We start from the raw sequence: 21,191 nt of genomic DNA, 5'->3' as shown, positions 1-21,191 counted from the left end.
GTCTGACCTTTGATTAAATTTCACAGACGATTTTCCCGTCATGTTTCGTGATTAGGGATGAAATTAGTTACGTGCATAGAGAGGATGGATGGGTTAGTTATTGTTTCACATGCGAAAAGCTCAATTTAGGCTAAGCTTCACGTTCTAGAATTGAATGTTAAGTAGGTAAAAAGTGTAGCGCATCTGAAGGATAGTGTGTATTTAAATTGACATGATGATATAGATTGGATTGTGCAAATAAATTGATTTTGTAAATAAATTACACTGAAGTAACACTGGAAAACTTTTAATATGAACAATTAGAGTCAATCAATGAGATATTTCGACTACTGCATTGGGTGATAAATTCCCTCAGGAAAGTGTCATTCCAAGGATTTTCACATATATACAGGAATTGGAGGTTTGGAAAGAAATCCAGAAAATCCAACTGGAGATGTGAGAAATCGTTGCCATTTATCCTCAATTCGTTCAACGAAGCCATCGTGAAATTCCTCCGCCAAGAGCCAAAGGATAAATTTGTCAGGTTATTGTATGACAAATCCAGAAACGTGAGTCGCGTGAGCTTGCGAAAATCTTCCGGGAGACTGGTAATCCCATTCCGGGAGAGATAGAGGGCCTGGAGGGTAGAGATGGTGGTGATGTTGCTTAAATCTCGGATTTTATTGCCACCGACTTGCAAATCGAAAAGCTGAAAGGAGATGGGCACCAGGATTCTCTCAATTTGATTGTTTTCGGCCTTGATGTGTGTTGTATTGGGATTAAATTGCAACTCTCGCAGGTGATTGTCTGTGAGTCTGATAGTCTGCGTGTGAATGCTGCCGAAATTGTATTCAACAAGTCGATTCTCATTGAGGTCAACGTTTTGAAGGGCTCTGAGATGCTGCAGAGTATCTGGATGAAGACATGTGAGTCTATTATTACTAAGAATCAATCCTGAGAGCTTGTCGTTCGTCCTGAAAGTCCTCGGATCAATAGTCTCAATAAGATTCCCTTGCAACTCTAGGTGAGTGAGTTGCGTGAGTCCCCTGAAGACATCAAGTGGGAGACTCTCAATGATATTCCGCCTCAAGATCAAATACTTGAGTGATGTTAAACCCCTGAAACTTTCCTCGTGGAGTGTCTGCAGATGATTCTCTGCCAGGTGCAAGTTATTCAAGTTTGACAAGTTCTCGAAGCATCTTTCACATAAATGGGAAATACGATTGTGGCTGAGAAATAACTCCTCCACGCTGGAATTCACCGGAAACCACATAGCCTCCACTTTGTCTATATTATTACTTTGCAGTCGCAGGTGTTTCAGATTGCAGGTGGGAGTGAAAACACCGTCTGCCAGGTGTGAAATGTGATTCTCCTCGAGATGCAGACGCACCAGCTTCTCTAATCCACTAAATGCATCCGCATCTATTTGCTGGATCTGATTTCCCGATAAATCCAGTGTAGTCAATGCTGCATCAAAGGGGGTGCGTCCTCTCAAATTCGTGAGATTCCTGTTCAGAATCATGGTATTAAGATTATCCTCGCCGATAGCTTGCTGCTGAATCTTCTTCAGTCCTTCTGCGTCGATTGCTTTCAATCGCAGTTCAAACGACAGAACCGCCGCAAGATCAAAACGCAGCGCATTCGGTATAAATTCCAGATACGTTCCATTGAAGTGACTTTCGTGCACAAAGTACTGCTTCTGGATGTTCTCCATAGCTTCTCTCTCCTTGGGACTAATAATCCTGACAGCATCACCACAGTGGAAGATTCCAAGAACTGCAGCCAAAGGGAATATTATCCTTGTCCTGGAATGGTAAAAATATGCATGAAAGTCTCTAAAGAGCAAATAAACTCGTGTAAATCAATAGCTCGAGGATGGGGAGTTTACATACAATATAGAAAATTCCATGGCAGTTCTCTCGTCTAGAGAAGGTATTCCAATCGTGAGAATAAGGCTCACTCACAGTGACCTAAGATGGAGTCTAAAAATCAGATTTCACATTGCCTCTTGCAATGAATTGCCTCTTGAAAAATACGTCGTATAAATCTCTCCGAGCGAGAAGAATAGGAATGAGGTATTACTGAAATATCAGGCAAAAGCACATAAATTCTCAACAACGAGAAAACATTCTTTTTCACCAATTCACTCTTCGAGAAAAAATCGCATTTGAAGAAATTGAATACGACTTTACAGACTTCCTCAGACGTACAACTGTTTCGACAAACTTTTGTAAATCAACATCACTTCATGTTCCTCTCAGATAATCACTTGCACGACTTACACGTATTCTGGAACCCACAGAAAAAGCCTAATTTCACGTAGAAGCCTCAAAGTTACTTTTAGAGTATTAATTCAATGGAGCGAACGAGCGCAATAACATGATTTCTAAACTTGTACTGAATATTATTTGATAACGTCTTGACCCGAAGTAAAGTCAACTTGAGAACACTTCAGTCGTTCAGGCGCATCCCCACAAATTGAAATGAGATAACAAGAAGTTTCAGTTGAAATATTTCTTGTAAATTATCTCTAGACGGGCATAAAATTAAATTACTCAACTTGTGCTGTGTAAAGATGTGAGCTTAATCCATAAGTATCTACTGAATTTCATGAGAATGCACTGCTTAGGTTTCAATGACGCACTAACGAAAATTCTCAGACTTTCTCTTTCGATTGGCCTAATTTTTTCTCAGTACATTTCCTCGTATTTTCACTTGGATTCGTGCCAAGGGACCATGATCTCCCTCCGCGGAGATTCCCAAGTTTTTTATTCATTGCAAAGAAAGTAAACAGAGGAGGGATGAAAAATTATAATGGGAGTAACTTATAAAAGCTTTCTAATGATTAATTATTATTCAAAATTTTATTTAGTGCCGAAAGCAATGTGCAAAGTATCTCAAGATGTGAAATATTCAGCGAAAAGAAAATTAAGGTATCAATAATATTGATAATTAATTATCTTATCTGTTCAAGCATTTTTTCCCCATGATTAGTCAACCAGTAATTTGACCTTTTGTCATTAAATAATACTAATTAATTACTCAGAAATGGTTCGCAAAGCAAGAATGTTGTCTGTCTCGGATGATATGTGAAACAATATACCGTGTACATATTCCAATGCGAACAATGCTTCTCAAGTGTTGAGAAATCTTACCCAAAAAAGGCTCAACGAAACATCGTCTAACATAAATATTTATTGTCGAACATACATTGTCGTATTTCCGTCTTTTCTCTCCTCTTTGTGAAGCGAGAAAACACCCAAAGAGAAGAGAGTCACATCATTTCTCACCCTCTTGACGAGATACTCGAAGTGCTCAAAAGTTGCCACAGAATTGTGCTCAAGAATCCCCCCATCGAAATTCTACGACTGTGGGCACTCCAGTGCTGTGTATACAAATTAATAATTGTAATCCGTGTGAAGCGAAAAATGTAATAATACAAAATTTAAACGATTCCGTGATAAGAGTGAATAAATATGACCCAATTTTTTGCTCGCGCCTCTTCCAGCTGTTCCATTCGCCAAATTTATTGGTGCTTCTGTGACGCATTTGATATTTGGCGAGGGTGGACCAAAGGAAAGACGCGAAAGAGGAGGCAAACCCAGGAAATTCCATGATACAATTTCAGTCTTACATTTCTCATCTTTTTCTCGACCCACCCACACCTTCACAAGGGTATGCTAAGACCGAAAAACATGAAGAATAAATAAACTTTTGGACCACCGTCTCCCACAGCGAATGCGTTGAGCTGCCTCAAGGAGGCGAGAGAGTCGGCATGCGATTTAAATATTATGTCTTAATCTTGAAACTTTCAACTATATTCTGCCATAGGATAAAAACACAAATTTCCCTCATCTTCTCATTTCAGTATCACAACAGTGTATACATTCTTCTAACTAAATGGACTTTTTCCACTTTAGCATACTCATTTGAAACTCACCCAGTTGACGACAAACTTTTAAGATGATACACATTCCTTACCTTTTTCTCAGGGACATCCTTGAGAACTGCTGACTGCCTTTTTGTCCACAAGTCATAACTTCTCCTGGGATTAACACAAATATGCTGATGGGCAGAAGCGCAGTGCGACAATAGGAAAATATCTCCAGATATTGAGCATGCAAAAAAGAGCAAAATAAAACGCTTTGGTGTAGAGAAATAAAGACAAAAACCACTGTGGTGTTGACAAAATCCCCCAAAACGCTCAAAAACACTAAACTGTGCTTAATGCGTGATGGTAAAATTGGGAAAAGAGAAGAATCCTTTTAATAATGTTTGCAATACGAGTTTATGCTCGGTAAACAGAGTTGATGATAAAATGCACGAATTTGGTTCGCACATATAATTTCACATATTATTTTGCAGTAATTTATACTCTAAGTGGGAATAAATTACAGGTGAAGAATCTCATTTGACTTTGGACTAATATTTCTCCTCACAGCGACTAAGAAATATTTGTTTTTTGAGCTCAATTGCACTCAAATATTCCCTTCTCTTCGATGCATCTTCTATCTAGCAATTGCTCCACTCCGTCCTTTAGGATTTGCATCCCAAAACACGAGATTCAGAGCCACGTAACTAATTTATTGTATTGTTTGCGAAGTAGGGTTGGAAAGTCAACTGGAATATTGTACTCCCATATGAGACTGAACTGCGAAATTTTACAAACACTCTTGGGAGATAAAGTGATGTTTTGCAGATACGACCTTGCTCTGCTCCCATAGTCATAAATCCAATGAATATTTCTCCAACTCTTTGGGACTTTTCACCTCAGTTGGGAGCACTACTCTTTGTCTATGGCACCTTGTGCACCATTCCAAAAACGTAATTAAGCCAACCACCGCCGAAATTCTCATTTTCTCTTTTCATTATTACTATATCTGCGTTGTCCTTTTTGGCACTTTCGCACCACATATGAGGAGAGTCATTTTTCACCGGTGTCCTTAGGCATTACCACTCAGCATTGTATTCACCATAAACCACCTCAAGAGATTATTATTTATTCTGTATTCTGGCGATCCTGACCACGTAGAGTGGTTGTGGGAGAAAGATATTATTCATGACATCATGCTCATTTCCCAAACCAAAATTTAAGTTGGAAAAGCAATTAAATAAAGAATTCATCTAATGTATTCCATCAATTAAGAGTATTGACAATGAATTATGATTGAATTATCATTAGTAAGTTGTTTCATGTTCCTCGGGGAATTCAATTGATAATTTGGTGTAAATTCATTAGTGTACGTCCCAAAAGTACACGTTCATAATAATCTGTTGCTTTCAACATACAATCTGATTGATTTTGTGCGATAACTCAACGAAAGGTAAACGTGAATAGAATCATCTATTTGGGGAGGATAATTATGAGGTATATGCAAATTTACCTCGCCGCACATTTCAGTATTAGATCAAAGGTTTTGTTGATAATGTGATGGTTAAGCTACAAATTCAAATACGATAATTATACGCTAGATCCGTATTGATGTGATTGTTCTTGGCAAGGAATGGAAAGTGGCTCTGAAATACAGCCCAAAGATAGCATCATATTTCCACCATCAATCATCATTCTAGTGAAGACAATGAGAGGTAAAAGAGCTCACTCGAGAGTAAACTCAACTCCTGAGAAAGTTTAAAGCTCGCGGGAGTTTCCCGTGGCAGAGGGGAGAAAAATTGAAAAAATAATACACAATTCCAATATCGCACCTGATTCACCATCAGAGCCACTTATATGCCACATACATAATTTAGCGCGCAGTCATCCATCCTCGAATCTCCGATATTCACAGCAATTTCTACGAAAAGTGAGTGTATCTGATGAATATTGAAGCTTCGTGCAAAGTAATTTCATTTCTCAGAAGCAAGAAATCAGGCTATTTGTGCCATTTCATGCCATCAAAATCCCTGGACCACAAGACATATGTGCATAAGGAGAGCCGTGATATCGTACATAATACCAGTAAATGAAGGACAATTGCACCATCAATTGTCCTCTTTGAATCCATGCATTTCACAGCATCGAGAGAGGAGAAAACGAGAAGAATAAAGAATCCCGAGAATCCTTGAACAAGAATTCCCAGGACAGCCCTCCCTTCTTGCCCGCGATGTACCACAGATTGCAAAATTGTCCACTGGCTTTTGCTATGCAATCCGTGGTGGCTTTATAGTACTTTCTCGAATAACGTATAGCAGTATAATGGCGGAATTTATGCTTCTTCTTCGCCACGATTCCACACCCTTTGATAAAAACGAAAACATAAAGTCGAATTTGTCTCACTCGCTCAATGGGATGTCGTCTTGGAGGAATTCAGCCCTTAGCTAACGTACAATGGGAGTCGCAATTGCTAAGAATCGAGATAATGGCGTAATTTCACTACCATTCCATGAACTGCCAACCATTTGTCCATGTACTTTTCTCATTTTACCAGCAATTTCCAGATTCACCACGAGAAAATTCACTCACATGGTATAACTTATTGTCGGGATTGCATGCCACAATGCAATGCTTTGTGCACCATCATAATGATACAGATGACCAGCATTTATTTGGCCAACAGAAGCGAGAGTATGACTGAAGCTATATGTGCATTCACCATTGTTACAGTATGTCACACAAAGCTATCAGTACCTTTAAAATTTGTCACAGAATCACAAAATAATGATCATAAGTGGTACAACCAAAATAAAAACAAAAGACCTCGAGATTTTCCCTATCTTGCATACTTAACTCATCAGTGAAGTAATAAAATAATCATCCCTTCAATTCAGTAAAATATCTCAGAGAAAGGACTATAAAAGCGCAACGTGAGGTTCTTTATTAAATCAAAAAGTCTTTCTGTATATTAGAAGAGCATAAAAATGAGTAAAATATTCACTAAGTGAGACATATAAAACTCCAATTTGATAAATTATGTATTTTGTGGTCTCGCAATGAAGCTCAAAATGAGCTTTTGCTCTGCATGCCAAGAGGAGAGGAGTTTTCTATTTAAACAGGACAGAAAAACCACTGTTAATTTTTTTGAATTGTGAAGCGACGTGAATTTTAAACAAAGACTCCTTGACGAATTGTAGGAATATGACAAATATTAATTTAACAAAAGAGAGAATATTTCATTTTATTAAATATATATTATTGTTGTACACAATATGTATATGAGTAAAAAGTCAAGTCTAGCTCGGAGGTTCGTAATGGAGCATTTAAGCAAAAGCTCCTGTACATTTTCATATTCGCCCAGACTTTATTAAATTATGATTTTTTCTACAATCTTTGTGATGTTTTTTCTGGCACATTCCAACCATCCTCCGCCTCGGATCCTTTCCACCCATTTTCACATTAATTTGAAACATTTGCTCAGCTCCTTGTTTATGCTCCTTCTGCATGATTCACAGCAGATTATTTCTTTTGTCGGCTGTTTTCGCCATTACATAATGTATTCACTTATTTTATTCTCCAAAGTGGAACTTTTGATGCTTCTTCTTGTCCTCCTTGTGGACCCACTTTAAAATGCAAAATCTTAGACGGTACCTGAAAATACATCTTTAAATTTCAATTAGGGTAATCCAATATTTTGCCGTGTCTTTTAGCTAATTAGGCAACTCTGTCCCATTCTTTGAGAGACACTCCGCACTGGGATGTCCCTTGACTATTGAGCGCCACGGGGTCATTAATTCCGTCTCGCAGAGAACACTTCAAGTGTTGTAAAGATTTTCACGTGTACTTTCGGGTGATACAAATTATCTCAGTTATTCCTTTGTTCTCTTTTGTCAACGCTACATAATGGTTGGACTTGAGAAGAGCCTCTTCTCCTCATCCATTGTCCGCGAAAGACGGGAAATCTTTCAGGAGAAGAGCAGATTTTTCGATATTTTCACAAATTCTGAGAATCGTCTCATCAATATTCCGCGAGAAAAAACACTCCACCTGAATACTTTATGTGCATAATTTCTTCCACTTTAACCATTGAATTATTCACACGCCCTTTTTCGATGAATTCACGCTTTTTTTATCCCGAAATCAAGAGTTTTGTCATGGAATTTTCTAAAAAGTTTCCACAAAGCGATCAGTGTTAATTTCTTTTTAAATATTGAGTGTTCATGAGAATGCATGACATCATAATTAACTCATCGTAATATCTGTAAAATTGAACATAAATCACACTGACTAACACAAATTAACAGTGTCTAATTAATAAAGGTAATAATACGTTTACAATAATGCATTTAAAATATACAGGATCTCTAATTATAATAAGGAATATTTGTTAGCATATTTTTTATTTGCATACGTTACATATTTATTGAGTCATAAAATACTCGGAATTTTATTCAAATGTTTTGTAAAATTTGCACACAAAACCAAAAATCACCATACTGGAAACATTCAATTCCCCAATTACAGAATAATTAAACCGAATTTTAACCACAACTTTGCCAGTGACATTCAGTTATGTTAATTTAATTGGACAGAAAATCACTGTTTTTGATTTTTCCCCTTGCTTTGTGGCCATATATTGAAATCTTTGAGTCTCAAATTTCAATAGCAATGTTTTATATACTTTATTTACAGCCCCAGGAAATGCCGTGTCAATTACAATTGTCTGCTCGTATTTGGTGAACTGGAAAAGAAGAGATGAAAATTGATTTCAGAGGAAAATATCCCGGGAATATATAAATTATGCCAATATTTGTGGAGGACTTTTCGTATTGAAAAAAAAACGTTTTATCTGTATGAAGAGATATTCTTTGAAATCCACGAAGAGAACAATTTAAGAAATACCATTTTTGTGTGGGTCTTTCAGAATTTCCCCTTTGGCAGAAAAAGGACTTGAAGATTATGATTTTACGCCCTTCTGCACTGCAAACTTTCTCTTCATTTTCGGAGGAATCCTTCTGGATGGACAACAGAGCTTAACTGATTAGTCTGCAGAATAATTGCAGATAAATATATGAAAATAGCATGAGTGTATTGATTTTGCCAATTTGACTAGAGTGCGAAAATAGACTGCGAACAATCATGAGTAAAGCTGCATTTGTGAAATACTGGAAGTATGTATTATTCAGTGACACATCTTGCAACTCATGCTTGACTAGGAAAGAGCACTTTGGGGATTGCGGACTCAAATTTAATCCATTAAATTTACATTTTAAATTAATTCATGCCTGCACGGGTGGTTGTCTGAAAAGTGGATGGTAAGCCCGGGAAATAAGGCAGAAAAACTCAATTTGGATGAAATGGGGAGACTTTTGTATGCGCCTTTATTGAGTTTCTTGGGTGTGGAGACAGAATAAAACGAAGGAAGTGAAGTGATGGCCTCCCGACCCATCTCACTACTCTGCTGAGATTGGACTATCGAACCTTCAACTTTGCTGCATTTTGCACGATGTGTGCAAATGATAAGGATCTAATTTATAGCCTAACACAGTGGGAGAGAGAGGTTCTATCAAAAATAAGTAAATAGTGGAATATTGTGTGAACTGTAAAAGTGTTTAGTCAACACTTTCAGACACCCATTTTTTGCATAGAATACACTCATAAAAAAAGATACGTAAAAAATTTCACAGATATAATCCAAACCCAGCAAATAACAAATTACTTTTTCATGAAGATGAAACCAATATATTGGCATAAAAATCCTCAACGGCAGAGTTAGGTGTTTCGTACCGAAGCACAAATATATTAAATCTACAGCACGATTCCTCACAATGCAGAAAATACTGAGAAAATCCCTATTTTCTTTGTGGCAAGTAACAAAGCAACTCTCCTTCTTCTCTAGGAGAGCCTTTGAAGGAGCATTATGCATGCATTGAGCGACGTCAATAGAATTGGTGGGTGCTGTGAGGAAAATTCATATTCTTCGCGTGAAAGTGACACACTGGAGAGACTCGAGACAGCCCCATTGAGTACATCTTGATCAAATTCCACCCAGTCTCTCACCTTCAGTGTAAACATCCTCGAGAGTGCAGTTCAGAGGGAGGGTCACGTCCTGTGGAGTATAGAGGCGCGCTGATGGATGAGGAGATGAGGAGCTGTTAAGTGTCTTTTTGGACATATTGCGTTAGATTTCCACCCTCCAGGTAAGAGGTGTTTACACAGAGGAAATTGAATGAAGCATGAAAATGTCTTTCGTGCAAATGGGCTGTAAGATTGACGAAACTTGCGGCACAATTTTCAACTGAGAAGTCACCAACTTTCCCTTTACACGGGCCCACCCACATTCTCTCTGGCTTTTGAGCCGAGGAATTGAGGAGTTGTTGATCAAATATAGGCGAAAGCCATTAAGTATGCGACACTCTACCCAACTTGAACTTTCCTCTTGAGGGTCAATCAATGTGTTGAGGAAACACCCAATTATTCATGACACGACTTTGCAACATATTCAATCACAACTTCTGCCCCTTGCTCCCCACGTCAATGATTTCATCTGTTAATGTTTCTGCGAAATGTGTAGAAAAAATATTTAGCTAATTATAAAACGATAATTGAAAATAAATATGAATTTAGAGAGGCAATAAACATCTCGATAATGTTGTGAAATACAGAACATTATTGATTTTAAATTATCGGTCATAACAGAAGCTATCATTAAAACAGCAGAGCGAAAGTAATTTATTGTCAAAAGCATCCTTGAATACATACATTGTAAACAGGAGAAATAATTTAGTAAATAATATATACTTTATCAAAAATTTATGATTTCATGACACACTTTAATGTCGCCACCACGTGTTGATTCTATAAATTGAAAACCAATTAAATATTGACAGGAGCTTGAAATACAAAAGCTACTCTGCTTATGAGACAATTTACCCGTGAAATACATTAAGATTCAGTTTAAAAACACCAAAATGTGCCATAAATCTCATTTTCAAGTTGATTTGTGTCAGTGTGAATAACTTAAAAATGTGTATTGGCTCAGACGGATAAGCCTTCAGCCGAATATTCACATGTGAAATCCTACAATTTGATGAATTTCGAGAATAAATCCGCGGATTTTGAATCAAGAACTCAAAAGATACGCTTCACAGATACACTCAGAGGAATTCCTATAGGGAACAAATCGAAGAGGGTAGACGACGCGTGGCATTCTCGTGAAACTCCCCAAGACGATTTAATAAAATGATAAGGAATTCAGTGGCCGCGTCAAAGAACATCCGATGGAGATACCGGAGAAATTTGTCCTTTGCGCGAGGGATTTTCATCCCAAAACATCGGCTTTTCAAGCTCAGAAAAAAACGTGTCATTCTGGCACACGCAGAAAATCGTCCCCACAAAATCGCGGCATTTTCTAAGCTTTCTGCCTCCTTTTTCACCCACAAAACTCTCCGCCCCTCAATCCGCCGTGAGTCAACGGCGTGCCAAACGGGGAAAAACAAGAGGCAATACAATGTACTCCACCGTATCTCCTGAGAAAATAACATTTCAGGCGGTTTTCAATTTCTTAAACTCTCCCCACAAACCATAGACAGATGAGTGTATATATTAATTTTTGTCAGGCTCCACCTTTGGCGGTTTGAGGGGTGTTTTTCCACGGCAGATGTAGAAATTGTTATTGAAAAATATATGTACTACACACACGTCCTCGCACGGTTCATTCGCCTCTTGTGGAATTATTGGAAAAGCGCTCCTTTTTGTGCTTGACAAGGCAAAGACAGGAAGATGGCATAGGTTTCCGTAAATAAATGTGAGATAGCGATATTGATTTTAGAATGAGACGCTCAGCAAAGGTATTTCTTACCTCAACGGCGAGGAAATCTTTTGTATCTTAGAGAAATATTTATAGATATGCCAAATGATCTTATGATTGACAAATATTCCACGCCTTTCTCAGATTTCCCCTCACTTTTCAATGCAACGCTATTCAATGCCATATGAGAATAAATAGAAATGTGGATTTCTTTTATCAGCGACACGCAAAAGCGTGAAGAGCTTTTACGTGAGAATAAAGAGCATTAAATTTCAATTAAAAGACAACACCAACGCACACATGACATTGTGCTTTGGATATCAAAAGGATTTCTCTATTTCCATCTTCTTTCTCTCATCAAATAAGAATTCAAATAATAAAAGAGACATCATGAGTGGAGGAATGAGAAAGCGAACAAAGCCAAGTCGATGGGAACATAATTCTTTTGATTTATTGAACAACTGTAGAATCAATAAACGGAATCACAACTTTATTGCTCAAAACGTATGTAATATCTGAAAAAATTTATTTGAATTTGAGGGTTTGTCTCTCGGCGTTCAGCAGAAGAAGGAAAATGGCAAAAAATTATTGTCATCTTTATCGGGTTACAAGAGATGCGACAAAAGCAAGAGACACAATAAAATTTTCCCCTCAAACAATTCCACAGCATTGCATTATTTCACTCCGTTGATTTGTCTGGGGGTTGTGAAATTTAAAGATTTCCCCCGCGTCTTCTCGCATGCAAACCTCCTCTGCACTTATTCCATGGATAAATTTCTTAATTAAATAATACAGTCACTGTAGCAAAAGACATTGCTGAGCATACGCCTTTGAGGAGTGAAGCCAGCGAATATATTGTTGCTCCAGTATAGAGAGTTGCATTTATTTGCAAGGACTTTTATATCCATCGTCAACCCCATTGAGAGCAAAGTCTGCAATTAATTCAAAACGCCAAAAGTACCATTGAATGCTATTCTGAAGTATGAAAACTTTGCTATTCACTTGAGTTTATCATAACTCTTCATTCTCTCATCCTTTGCAGCTATTAAGAGGTTTTTCGCACGATTCCTCCCGTCTAGGATACGAACATCCCAAATGAGACTTTTCATTACACTTTATGTGGTGCTCCTTGAAAAATACGACATCACAGCCACTTAACTTTTTTTGATTCACCCCCAAGAATTCCCTCACAATTCTTCCCAATGATCATCCTCTGTCTAATGAGGACTTGCGTTCACTTTAAAATGCCATAATGACATTAAAGAGGTAAAGAGTCGCGATGATTTGGGGAAATGTGTGGCATATTTCAATAAAAGTTACACACTCCGGAAACTGGAGCACACAAAAGTATTTGCAAGCCACAGAATTTTACCCTCCGTGACTTTTGCATGATTAGCGTAATTTCTGAAATTCCCTAAAACAGCGAAAGTCTTTAAAAATCGATAGATTTAAACACGACTTTAAAACCTTGAATTGAATCTGATACTCAAAAAGTTCACAATTTCAAAGACTAATAAAAAACACAGAATTTGCACTAAAAAGCTCTAATTGGTGGACAAATCGCACAATTTAACGAAACAAACTCACAAATTCCATCCAAAAAAGGTTTAAATTCCATCAGCATTCAAAAGGGAGAAGACATTGGACGTTGTTGGAATAGAGGACGAATCGCCTTTGTCATCTCCCTCCTCTTCAGAACTCTCCTCATTCTCATCCTCCGAGTCAGTGAAGTTGACGAAACTGATCTCACTCAGCTTGGGGTCCTTGTTTTGGATCGCGATGATGTCCTTCAATTCGGGATGATCCAGCCAAGAGGCCTCATCCCTGATGAAATCCGGCGGCAGAAGATGGAGATTGAATTTGCCATCCAGAGCCATTCTCAGGAGATGATTGGCGCTTCTGTAGGTCGCCGGACGGGCCACTTTAGCCGTGAGGAAGCCTCTCTTCACTGCCCACTCATCGCAAACCACTATCGGCGACCAGCCGTCCTCAGGATCGTGATACTCGTGCTTGAGAGCGAGCAGGGAGATGAGATCGACTCGCTCGCAGAGGTAGCGGATGGCAGCGTAGGGCTCCCTCAATTGGGCTATGGGGTAGCTGCCCATCAACACCTGGAGACTCCTCGGCGCGGACGAGGGAAACACCAGCCCTGGACAGTCGCACAGTCGGACGTTTTGAGTGAGGAAAATGGTCTGGAAGTGCTTCGTGTGGCCTGGAGTGCGACTCACGCTCACCACCTTCTGACCCATCAGGGCATTCATGAGAGAGGACTTGCCCACATTCGGGAAGCCCAGACAGCCAATGGTTAGAATGCCGTTTTTGTGGCGCACATACTTCTGGAAAACGAGATCCTTTTCCTCCTCGTGCACAACTTCCGGCGTCTCGGGCTCTGCGTCCTCCTCCTCGCCGTCGCTCAGGTTCAACTCCTCCAGAATCTTCGACTCCCAGCTGGCGATGTCCACAGAGCCGCCCACAATCTCATTCACTGCCTTGTACACTTCATACGCACCCTCCGCCGCCATTCTCATCTTCCCGCGGCGACGACGGATCTGCACGCCCGTGGAAGAGCCCTGAGGCCCGCGCAAATTGTAGGAGGGAAAGGACGTGAAGGCGAGAATGTGCAGCTGTGGGTATTTCTCCTCAAAGTACTTCTTCCACGCCAGCACCACAGCCGGAGGCACGAGATCAATCTTGTTCAGCACCAGAATCATACTCTTGCCCAGCTCCTGCACGTGTTGATACACTGAAGGCGGGAACATGAGTGTGGGGAAGCGGATGTCTACGATGAGCAGGAAAATGTCCGAGATCTCGAGAACTCGCCACAGCTGCCGCCACGTCTCCAAGTTCAGCTCGCAGAAGCTGAGAATTTTCTTGTCATCGTAGTGCACCTTCTCCAGATTTTGCATGTAATCCCTAAAGTACTTGTTTTCATTCCACTCCAGCTTCTCCTTGGACATCTCGTAGTGCCACGGTGGCCTTTGCGGAAAGCCGTATCCCACGAAGAAGTTGTCGCCCACCTCGAGCGCCTGAGGCGGCACTGGATTCAGCGGTTTCTTGGCCACCTCCTTCGCCTCCTTCACCTGCCTGTCCGACTCCCGGTAGAAGTGGAAGACGTACCGTCCATCCCTGCCTGGCTGATAGTTCAGCTTCTGCACTTCCAGATCCTCGCTCTTCCGACCTGCATCATCTGCTCCCTCCTCCTTCAGGGTCTTGTTCAGCAGAAAAGGATTCGCATGGACTGCCGAGGAAGATAAGCAGAATTAAAACCACCTTCAAAGGAGAATCCTGACTTTTCCAAGGACTTTTCTTTACCAATCTTCGCCTGCTTCTTCGCCGCAAGCTGCACCTTCTTCTTTTTCCCACTAAAGGCAATCTTCCTGCGTCCCTGAGGCATTCTGGAGCAGTGACACAAGCTCTTCCAGTTACTCACTCAAAGATTATATGGGAAGATTCGTAAATACTGGGGATTTCCGCAGGAATTTACTATTTTTGCGAAATTCACTCGACTGTCTCCCAAAACAAAGTGAAGTTTGCTGTAAATTCAAAATTCAAACAAACCGATACACTGTGAAAATTCAACTTCTCTATTTTCCTATTTTCTCAATCAGCTCTCCTCTTGATCTTCCTTCATCATCTGCTCTATAAGTCGCTTTCGTTCCTCCGCTTGACGCATCTGCCGCAGCACTAGATCCTCAAAATCCTTGTCTGTCACGTTAGCAGAAGCTGGCGCAGATTTATTGTCTTTCGGAGGCTCTCCAATCCATTCCAGCCGAAGGGGATTTTCGGGATTGCCCTTCTCATACGCTATAGCCATTTCGGAGGCTTCTCGTGTTTTGTACTCAACAATAGCACTGCCCGGTTTCTTCCCGGACACCACAATCGCCTCAATATCGCCGAATTTCTGCAGATACTTCCTCAAGACCTCTTCATTGTAGCCTCCATTGCTAGAATCTCCTTTCGCGGCAGTCCACTTGATCTTTATCCGATGCTTCGAAGAGTCCCACTGTGTGGAGTTATTCAATGTTTGATGGATCTGCTGTCGCAAGAGTTCCTGCTCCTCTTCCAGAAGACGAGAGCCCTCCTTTCTCAGCCTCTCAATCTCCTCCTTCAGCTCTTCCTCCGGAGATTTCGCCTCAGTGTTGTATGACTTCCTCTTGTTTGCTGCACTATTGGCTGCCCTTTCCCGTTCCTCGAGATCCGCTTTCAACTTCTTCCTTTTACTGTCCAATTGCCGATTCCTCAATTCAGCCGCTTTCCGGGCATTGAGAACTCTGTCATAAGCTGCTCTCGCCGATTCATCAGAGAGGATTTCCAACGCTTTAGCGAGTTCATGAAACAATTCAGCCGCTTTCGGGTTATCTGGATTCTTGTCCGGATGGCAATCGAGAGCCTTCTTCCGATAGGCTTTCCTGATCTGCAAATAAACGATTGTAAACAAATTGCTTTCACATCAATATTACCCACTTACCTCAGTGGCCGAGGCTGTGGTGTCCACACACAGTAATCCATACAGATCCACATCTGTGAATTTCTTTATATCAACCATTTTCTAGCGCGATTTTGAATAAAAATGGGGAAAAGAAAATTCATGCACACAAATTCGCAAATTCATAAACAAACACTAGCGCCACAGTGACTCAACGTAGAAACTCAGCTGACGGCGAATTCGCCAACCGCGCGAAATTGAAAGTAACGGACTGATGATGCTGTGCTTCTGAAAAATTTATTGATCAACTTGACATTGCATTTAGGTGAAAATATGTGAGGTATATGTCCAATTATTTATATTATTTTTTTAGAAGATAACCGTATTGTCGCTCCAGTCGTCACAGTTGGTCTTTGCACGCTCCCCAAGACAGTAAATGAGATTCCTTGAGAACTCGCACTTGTCCCGCCGCTGCTCCATTTCCAGAATGTGGAAGCACTCCTGGATGGAATCGGTATAGAAATTTTTCAGCTGACGATTCCTTAGTTCTCGTGTAAGTACATGCAACACTTTGTGTTTGTCCGGAAACTCATCCTCGTTCGTCATCTTCATCTCCTGGAAGAAGCAATGCATGAGGCACGATCTGTCGTACTCCGAGCGTCTCTCGTAGTTGGACTGATTATTATTATTATTATTATTGTTATTGCTCTGCCCGTAGCCGTTGCTGGAATTTTTGTATCCACTGCGTCGATACCTTCCTTGTCTGCCGCGCAAGTGCTCACGATTCCTGCTCCTGTAGTTGTCTTGATCTGAAGGCTGCTCATCATCTTCATAGTCATTGCTATTATCATCCAACTCCTCTCCGATCTTCCTCATGCACACCCGCACAACACGCTTCACATCCTCCTCAGTGGGCCCATCGTCTGTCTGGCACTTCAATCCCTCCACCAGGACGCAGAAGCCCACACAAAGGATCACTGCCGCGAGCAAGAGAGCGCCATTCGATCTCATTTTCTCCACTGCGTCGCAATATTCACATGCAGGGCATTTTATAGAGAAAATTTGATTAATTGGAGTGTCATAAAATGCATGTCTATCTGTCCAGTTACTTCCGGATGCGCTATGAGCGACGGATGGACGGTTTCATGACCTTAATCTCATTCTGTCTGATGTCTGATCAGAATAAGCTCAACCTTGAGGGCATTGATCTTCAAATACCACTTTTATAGACAAAGAGAGTTTATTTCCAAAAGCTGAGGCTCCTCTAGAACATGCTCTGAGGAGCTGCATCTCCAAAAAGCAGTTTCCAGGACGGTGGGACTGTGAGCCGAGGGGTTCCGTCCTCTTTCATAGGCAGCACTTCCAAGAAATCATTAAGTTTGGTGGTCATTTCCCGGGCATCCGGTGAGTTGTCTCCTTCAGAGACGTACTTGAACAATGTCATGGCTGGGATTTTCTTCGTCTGCAACACCATGAAGAGCTGCGATGCAAATCCACCGCCTAGCATACGTGGGAAGCCTTCTGCTGAGTGCTTTCTCCAATTCAGAGCGTCCAGCTTCGCTTGGTGGTCGCTCTTGAAGCCCTCTGAAGCACTGTACTCAAAGGGACTCTCGTCGACCACGTGTTTCTCGTGAGCATAGCAGCTGCTGAGGACAATGACCTCCTTGAATTCCTGTTTCTCAATGAATTCCATCAAATTATCGAAGAAATCGTGCATTTGGGATGCGACCAAAGGCGATCGGATCTGCATTACGGAAATCCTTTTATTCGCTTCCGCTGTGTCCACGGTGAAGAGTTCGCAGGCTGTTGTGGTGTTGTCCTTCTGATCTCGCCAATACGCCGGTGGTCCTATGATCGGTATCATAGCCGGATGCCAACAGAGTCCCACCTTCTGCATCTTCAGCGTCTCCACGATCAAATCCACTGAGAGTTGGGCGACATTTCCAACGCAAACACTTGGAATGATGAGCGTATTGCCCGCGAAATTGACACTGGACGTGAGCTTGATCATCTTTCTTGCGAAATTCTCGAGATCTTTGCCGGGAAGCAACTCACCGTGATGTTGTTGTTTCGATAATGACATTCGCTCGGGTGGCGAACCGAAGCGCTCCCTGGTGTAGTCTCGCCAACAACATGTGGTAGTCACCCTGAAGAAAATCGAAAGTTTGGACTGCTATGGCCAGCGCAGAAGAATTTCCTGCTCTAGCGCGTGAGTAAGCCTTTTTCCATCACATTTTGCGATAAGAACGCGTGTCTGATTGTCTGTGGGATGAATTTAAGCAGTAGATTTGCCTGGAATTTCTACAATTCTCTGCAAATCTTACCATTCTTGCCACATTGTTTGTCATTGAGTTTCTCCAAAAATAGCGACATTCTCGCAATTGTGAAACACTTTTAAACCCGAAGTCGCTTCACTAGCGCCTCTGGGAGTTCTCTGGTCTTCCTGCCGACCCAAAAATGCCTGGGCCAAAGTTCTGGAGGTGCTAAGATGCGAATGTGAGGTTATGTTGTGTGTGCGAATGAATCTCTTGATGACACAGCTTCTTTGTTCTCTCTCCGGCAGTTCGCTCCAGCGTGGGCGTCGAGCTGTGGAAGAAGGCCGGGACTGGATTTCCGTACGTCCCTTACGAGAAATTCACCCGCGATGAGAGCAAGTACTGTCGCGTTCTGGAATACAGTCCGGACGGTCGATTTTTGGCCTGGGGCAACGGTGGGAAGGTGCAGCTGTGCCGCACGTCGGACTGGGAAGTGGTGGCGTCGTTGCCACGTCCCAAGGCGTTCTACCTGAAATTCTCACCACGTGGCCGCTACCTTATGACGTGGGAGATCTTCTGCACCAACAAGGACAACCCCGAGGGCAGCCCGAATCTCTATGTGTACGCCACGGAGACGGGCGAAGAGGTGTACTCGGCGGTACAGAAGAAGCAGGTGGAGTGGGAGCCGGGCTGGTCTAGCGACGAGTCCATTTTCGCCATCATGCTGGGCGGCGAAGTGTTCTTCTTCGAGGTCAATGGCCCGGACGGCTTCAAGTCCAGCACACGGAAGCTGGGCGGTGGTCGGAACGGCTGCGTCTCGCTGGCGCCCAACAATGGACAGCCGTACCTGGCCTTCTACGTGCCCGGCACGAAGGGATCTCCGTCCATGTGCAAGATCTATCAATATCCCACACTCAGTCCCACGCAGGCCATCAGTTCTAAGAGCTTCTTCCAGGCCGACAAGGTGGAGATGATGTGGAACAAGCGCGGCACAGGACTTCTACTGCTCACCAGCACCGACGTGGACCAGTCCAATGCGTCCTACTACGGCAAGCAGGCGCTCCACTTCATGTCCACCAAGGGTGATTCGTTCGCGGTGCAGCTCAGCAAGGAGGGGCCCATCCACGCCGTCGCCTGGAGCCCCAAGTCCACGGAGTTCATCGTGGTGTACGGCTTCATGCCCAGCAAGGCCACTCTCTTCAATCTCAAGTGCGACGCCGTGTTTGAGTTCGGCGAGAGTTCTCGCAATTCCATCTACTTCAACGACTTCGGCAATCTGGTGCTGCTGGCGGGATTCGGCAATCTCCGGGGAAACGTGGAGTGTTGGCAGATGGGAAAGGAGCGTAAATGCATCTCGTCGCTGCAAGCGCCCGACTCCACGCTGCTGGAGTGGAATCCCAACGGTGAGATCTTCATGACGGCCACGACGGCGCCGCGACTGAGGCAATCCAATGGCTTCAAAGTGTGGCACTACTCGGGGGCGCTGCTGCACGAGACAATGTGGCCGGCGGAGCAGGAATTGCTGCAGGTGGCGTGGCAGAAATTCCAGCCGGGCTTCTTCAAAGAGAAGTCCGTGAGCGCTGAGAAGGTCGTGGGCATTCAGTCGGCTCAGCCCAAGGCCAGTACGCAAGTGTATCGCCCGCCGGCCGCCCGTGGACTTCCAATGAAGGTCTTTGATCTCTACTCTGACAATGTCCAGAAGAGCACAATCCCAGGACTCCCGCCGGGCATGATGGCGAAGAATGAGAAGAAGAAGAAGCAGCAGCAGCAGAAGCTACAGAAGCGCCCCGAACAGCAGAAAACGGAGGAGCGGAAGGAGCAGAGCAGCGACGGGACCGCCACTAACAATTCCGACCAGGTGATCCAGGACAAAGATGTGGTGGACAAGAAGCGCCAATACAGCATGAGGATCACCACGGGAGATCCGCAGAAGGATCGCAAGATCAAGAACATACAGAAGAAGCTGTACGATATCACGAAGCTGAAGGTGAAGAAGTTCAACGGGGAGCCACTGAAGGACACCCAATTGGCCAAGATTGACTCTGAGGCGAGTCTCATTGAGGAGCTGCAGAAACTCACGGTGTCTTAAGGTGGTTCTCCAGCACCAAACATCCCAAAAATTGACTACTCTGGAGACTTTTCTACACTATACAAAAAAAGGGAGCACGCACTCTTTGGGCATCCAACGAGTCAATGCAGTGTCCAGAAAGTGCGTGTGGAATGATTTGAAGAGCAAAATCATACATTTTGAAATTTGTTAACTGATGATGAGAGACCTGTTGAAAACTTTTGGTTGAGACAAATGAAATAAAAGAAACATTTATTATTTTAACGACTCATACACTTGATCTACTTAGCTATAAATAATTCTCCGCAATGGACTAAGATCCTCGTAAATTTTCTCCTCAATCCCATTTGGACTGCTTCTTCGTGAACACTTCTGATCCGTCCGTCTGAACGGCTGAGTAATAACCCATTTTCTCGTACTTTGACCTCATGTACGCTATGTAACCCATCGCACCGAGAAGACACGCCACTCCAATGCCCATTATCACTGCATTCTGCGCTCAGGGAAGGGAAATATCAGGGATTTTCACGAGATTTCATAACAAAACAAACAAAGTTTGAGGTTAAACTCACGGGTTTGGCGTACAATTCAAAGTTGACAGCCCGAAATAGGGAAGTCGTGCGCAGGGATCGCAGTCCATCGCCTGGAGCAGCCTCTGGGGGAGTTTTTTTCTCACTCATCGTGCAAATCTGTACACTGCCGGGCGTGAAAGCGGAGGAAAACCACGGACCATCGATGTGCACACTTTCCGGAAAGTGACGCACACTTCTCCGGAGGTGTCA

At 42.4% G+C, this 21,191-nt stretch overlaps 7 protein-coding genes across 8 annotated transcripts; 1 reads left to right on the top strand and 6 right to left on the bottom strand.

Annotated features, from left to right (window-relative positions):
• Window positions 1–273: 273 nt before the first annotated feature.
• LOC132264739 (leucine-rich repeat-containing protein 15-like) lies at window positions 274–2,459 on the bottom strand. 2 transcript variants are annotated; one of them, XM_059765037.1, is made up of 3 exons: window positions 2,172–2,459; window positions 1,872–2,060; window positions 274–1,784 (listed from the first exon to the last, which is right to left on the bottom strand). In XM_059765037.1, exons 2-3 carry the CDS (start codon window positions 1,886–1,888, stop codon window positions 287–289), a joined length of 1,515 nt encoding a protein of 504 aa, XP_059621020.1. In that variant the 5' UTR covers window positions 1,889–2,060; window positions 2,172–2,459; the 3' UTR covers window positions 274–286. The 2 variants fall into 2 exon arrangements, with proteins under 2 accessions (XP_059621020.1, XP_059621019.1); XM_059765036.1 differs by having other exon boundaries at window positions 1,872–2,459.
• A 10,688-nt stretch (window positions 2,460–13,147) lies between these two features.
• Window positions 13,148–15,202, bottom strand: LOC132264911 (guanine nucleotide-binding protein-like 1). The gene is made up of 2 exons (XM_059765250.1): window positions 14,973–15,202; window positions 13,148–14,898 (listed from the first exon to the last, which is right to left on the bottom strand). Exons 1-2 carry the CDS (start codon window positions 15,052–15,054, stop codon window positions 13,268–13,270), a joined length of 1,713 nt encoding a protein of 570 aa, XP_059621233.1. The 5' UTR covers window positions 15,055–15,202; the 3' UTR covers window positions 13,148–13,267.
• Window positions 15,203–15,221: 19 nt separating this feature from the next.
• LOC132264912 (dnaJ homolog subfamily C member 17) lies at window positions 15,222–16,288 on the bottom strand. The gene is made up of 2 exons (XM_059765251.1): window positions 16,129–16,288; window positions 15,222–16,074 (listed from the first exon to the last, which is right to left on the bottom strand). Exons 1-2 carry the CDS (start codon window positions 16,204–16,206, stop codon window positions 15,265–15,267), a joined length of 888 nt encoding a protein of 295 aa, XP_059621234.1. The 5' UTR covers window positions 16,207–16,288; the 3' UTR covers window positions 15,222–15,264.
• An 82-nt stretch (window positions 16,289–16,370) lies between these two features.
• Window positions 16,371–17,134, bottom strand: LOC132265198 (general odorant-binding protein 71). The gene has a single exon (XM_059765774.1). It carries the CDS (start codon window positions 17,095–17,097, stop codon window positions 16,456–16,458), a length of 642 nt encoding a protein of 213 aa, XP_059621757.1. The 5' UTR covers window positions 17,098–17,134; the 3' UTR covers window positions 16,371–16,455.
• Window positions 17,135–17,307: 173 nt separating this feature from the next.
• Window positions 17,308–18,252, bottom strand: LOC132265197 (proteasome assembly chaperone 2). Its single transcript, XM_059765773.1, has one exon. It carries the CDS (start codon window positions 18,167–18,169, stop codon window positions 17,351–17,353), a length of 819 nt encoding a protein of 272 aa, XP_059621756.1. The 5' UTR covers window positions 18,170–18,252; the 3' UTR covers window positions 17,308–17,350.
• Window positions 18,193–20,673, top strand: LOC132265195 (eukaryotic translation initiation factor 2A). The gene is made up of 2 exons (XM_059765771.1): window positions 18,193–18,295; window positions 18,650–20,673. Exons 1-2 carry the CDS (start codon window positions 18,262–18,264, stop codon window positions 20,428–20,430), a joined length of 1,815 nt encoding a protein of 604 aa, XP_059621754.1. The 5' UTR covers window positions 18,193–18,261; the 3' UTR covers window positions 20,431–20,673.
• On the bottom strand, window positions 20,674–21,185 carry LOC132265199 (small integral membrane protein 8). The gene is made up of 2 exons (XM_059765775.1): window positions 20,982–21,185; window positions 20,674–20,902 (listed from the first exon to the last, which is right to left on the bottom strand). Exons 1-2 carry the CDS (start codon window positions 21,087–21,089, stop codon window positions 20,747–20,749), a joined length of 264 nt encoding a protein of 87 aa, XP_059621758.1. The 5' UTR covers window positions 21,090–21,185; the 3' UTR covers window positions 20,674–20,746.
• Between the last annotated feature and the right edge of the window lie 6 nt (window positions 21,186–21,191).

The sequence above is a fragment of the Phlebotomus argentipes genome, unplaced genomic scaffold (genome assembly GCF_947086385.1).
Source record: "Phlebotomus argentipes unplaced genomic scaffold, Phlebotomus argentipes genome assembly contig_2, whole genome shotgun sequence".
NCBI lineage: Eukaryota > Metazoa > Arthropoda > Insecta > Diptera > Psychodidae > Phlebotomus > Phlebotomus argentipes.
The sequence above is the reverse complement of the archived record's forward strand: the minus strand, read 5'-3'. Positions and strand labels throughout refer to the sequence as shown.

Excerpts from the sequence above, each read along its gene's own strand:
- LOC132264911 (XM_059765250.1), bottom strand. The coding sequence starts at position 15,054 with ATGCCTCAGGGACGCAGGAAGATTGCCTTTAGTGGGAAAAAGAAGAAG. Across the intron at positions 14,899-14,972 it reads GAAGAAGCAGGCGAAGATTG|TCCATGCGAATCCTTTTCTG; the intron begins GTAAAGAAAAGT and ends CTTCCTCGGCAG.
- LOC132264912 (XM_059765251.1), bottom strand. The coding sequence starts at position 16,206 with ATGGTTGATATAAAGAAATTCACAGATGTGGATCTGTATGGATTACTG. Across the intron at positions 16,075-16,128 it reads CCACAGCCTCGGCCACTGAG|ATCAGGAAAGCCTATCGGAA; the intron begins GTAAGTGGGTAA and ends GTTTATTTGCAG.
- LOC132265198 (XM_059765774.1), bottom strand. The coding sequence starts at position 17,097 with ATGAGATCGAATGGCGCTCTCTTGCTCGCGGCAGTGATCCTTTGTGTG.
- LOC132265197 (XM_059765773.1), bottom strand. The coding sequence starts at position 18,169 with ATGTCATTATCGAAACAACAACATCACGGTGAGTTGCTTCCCGGCAAA.
- LOC132265195 (XM_059765771.1), top strand. The coding sequence starts at position 18,262 with ATGGCCAGCGCAGAAGAATTTCCTGCTCTAGCGC. Across the intron at positions 18,296-18,649 it reads AGAATTTCCTGCTCTAGCGC|TTCGCTCCAGCGTGGGCGTC; the intron begins GTGAGTAAGCCT and ends TCTCTCCGGCAG.
- LOC132265199 (XM_059765775.1), bottom strand. The coding sequence starts at position 21,089 with ATGAGTGAGAAAAAAACTCCCCCAGAGGCTGCTCCAGGCGATGGACTG. Across the intron at positions 20,903-20,981 it reads TTGAATTGTACGCCAAACCC|AATGCAGTGATAATGGGCAT; the intron begins GTGAGTTTAACC and ends CCCTGAGCGCAG.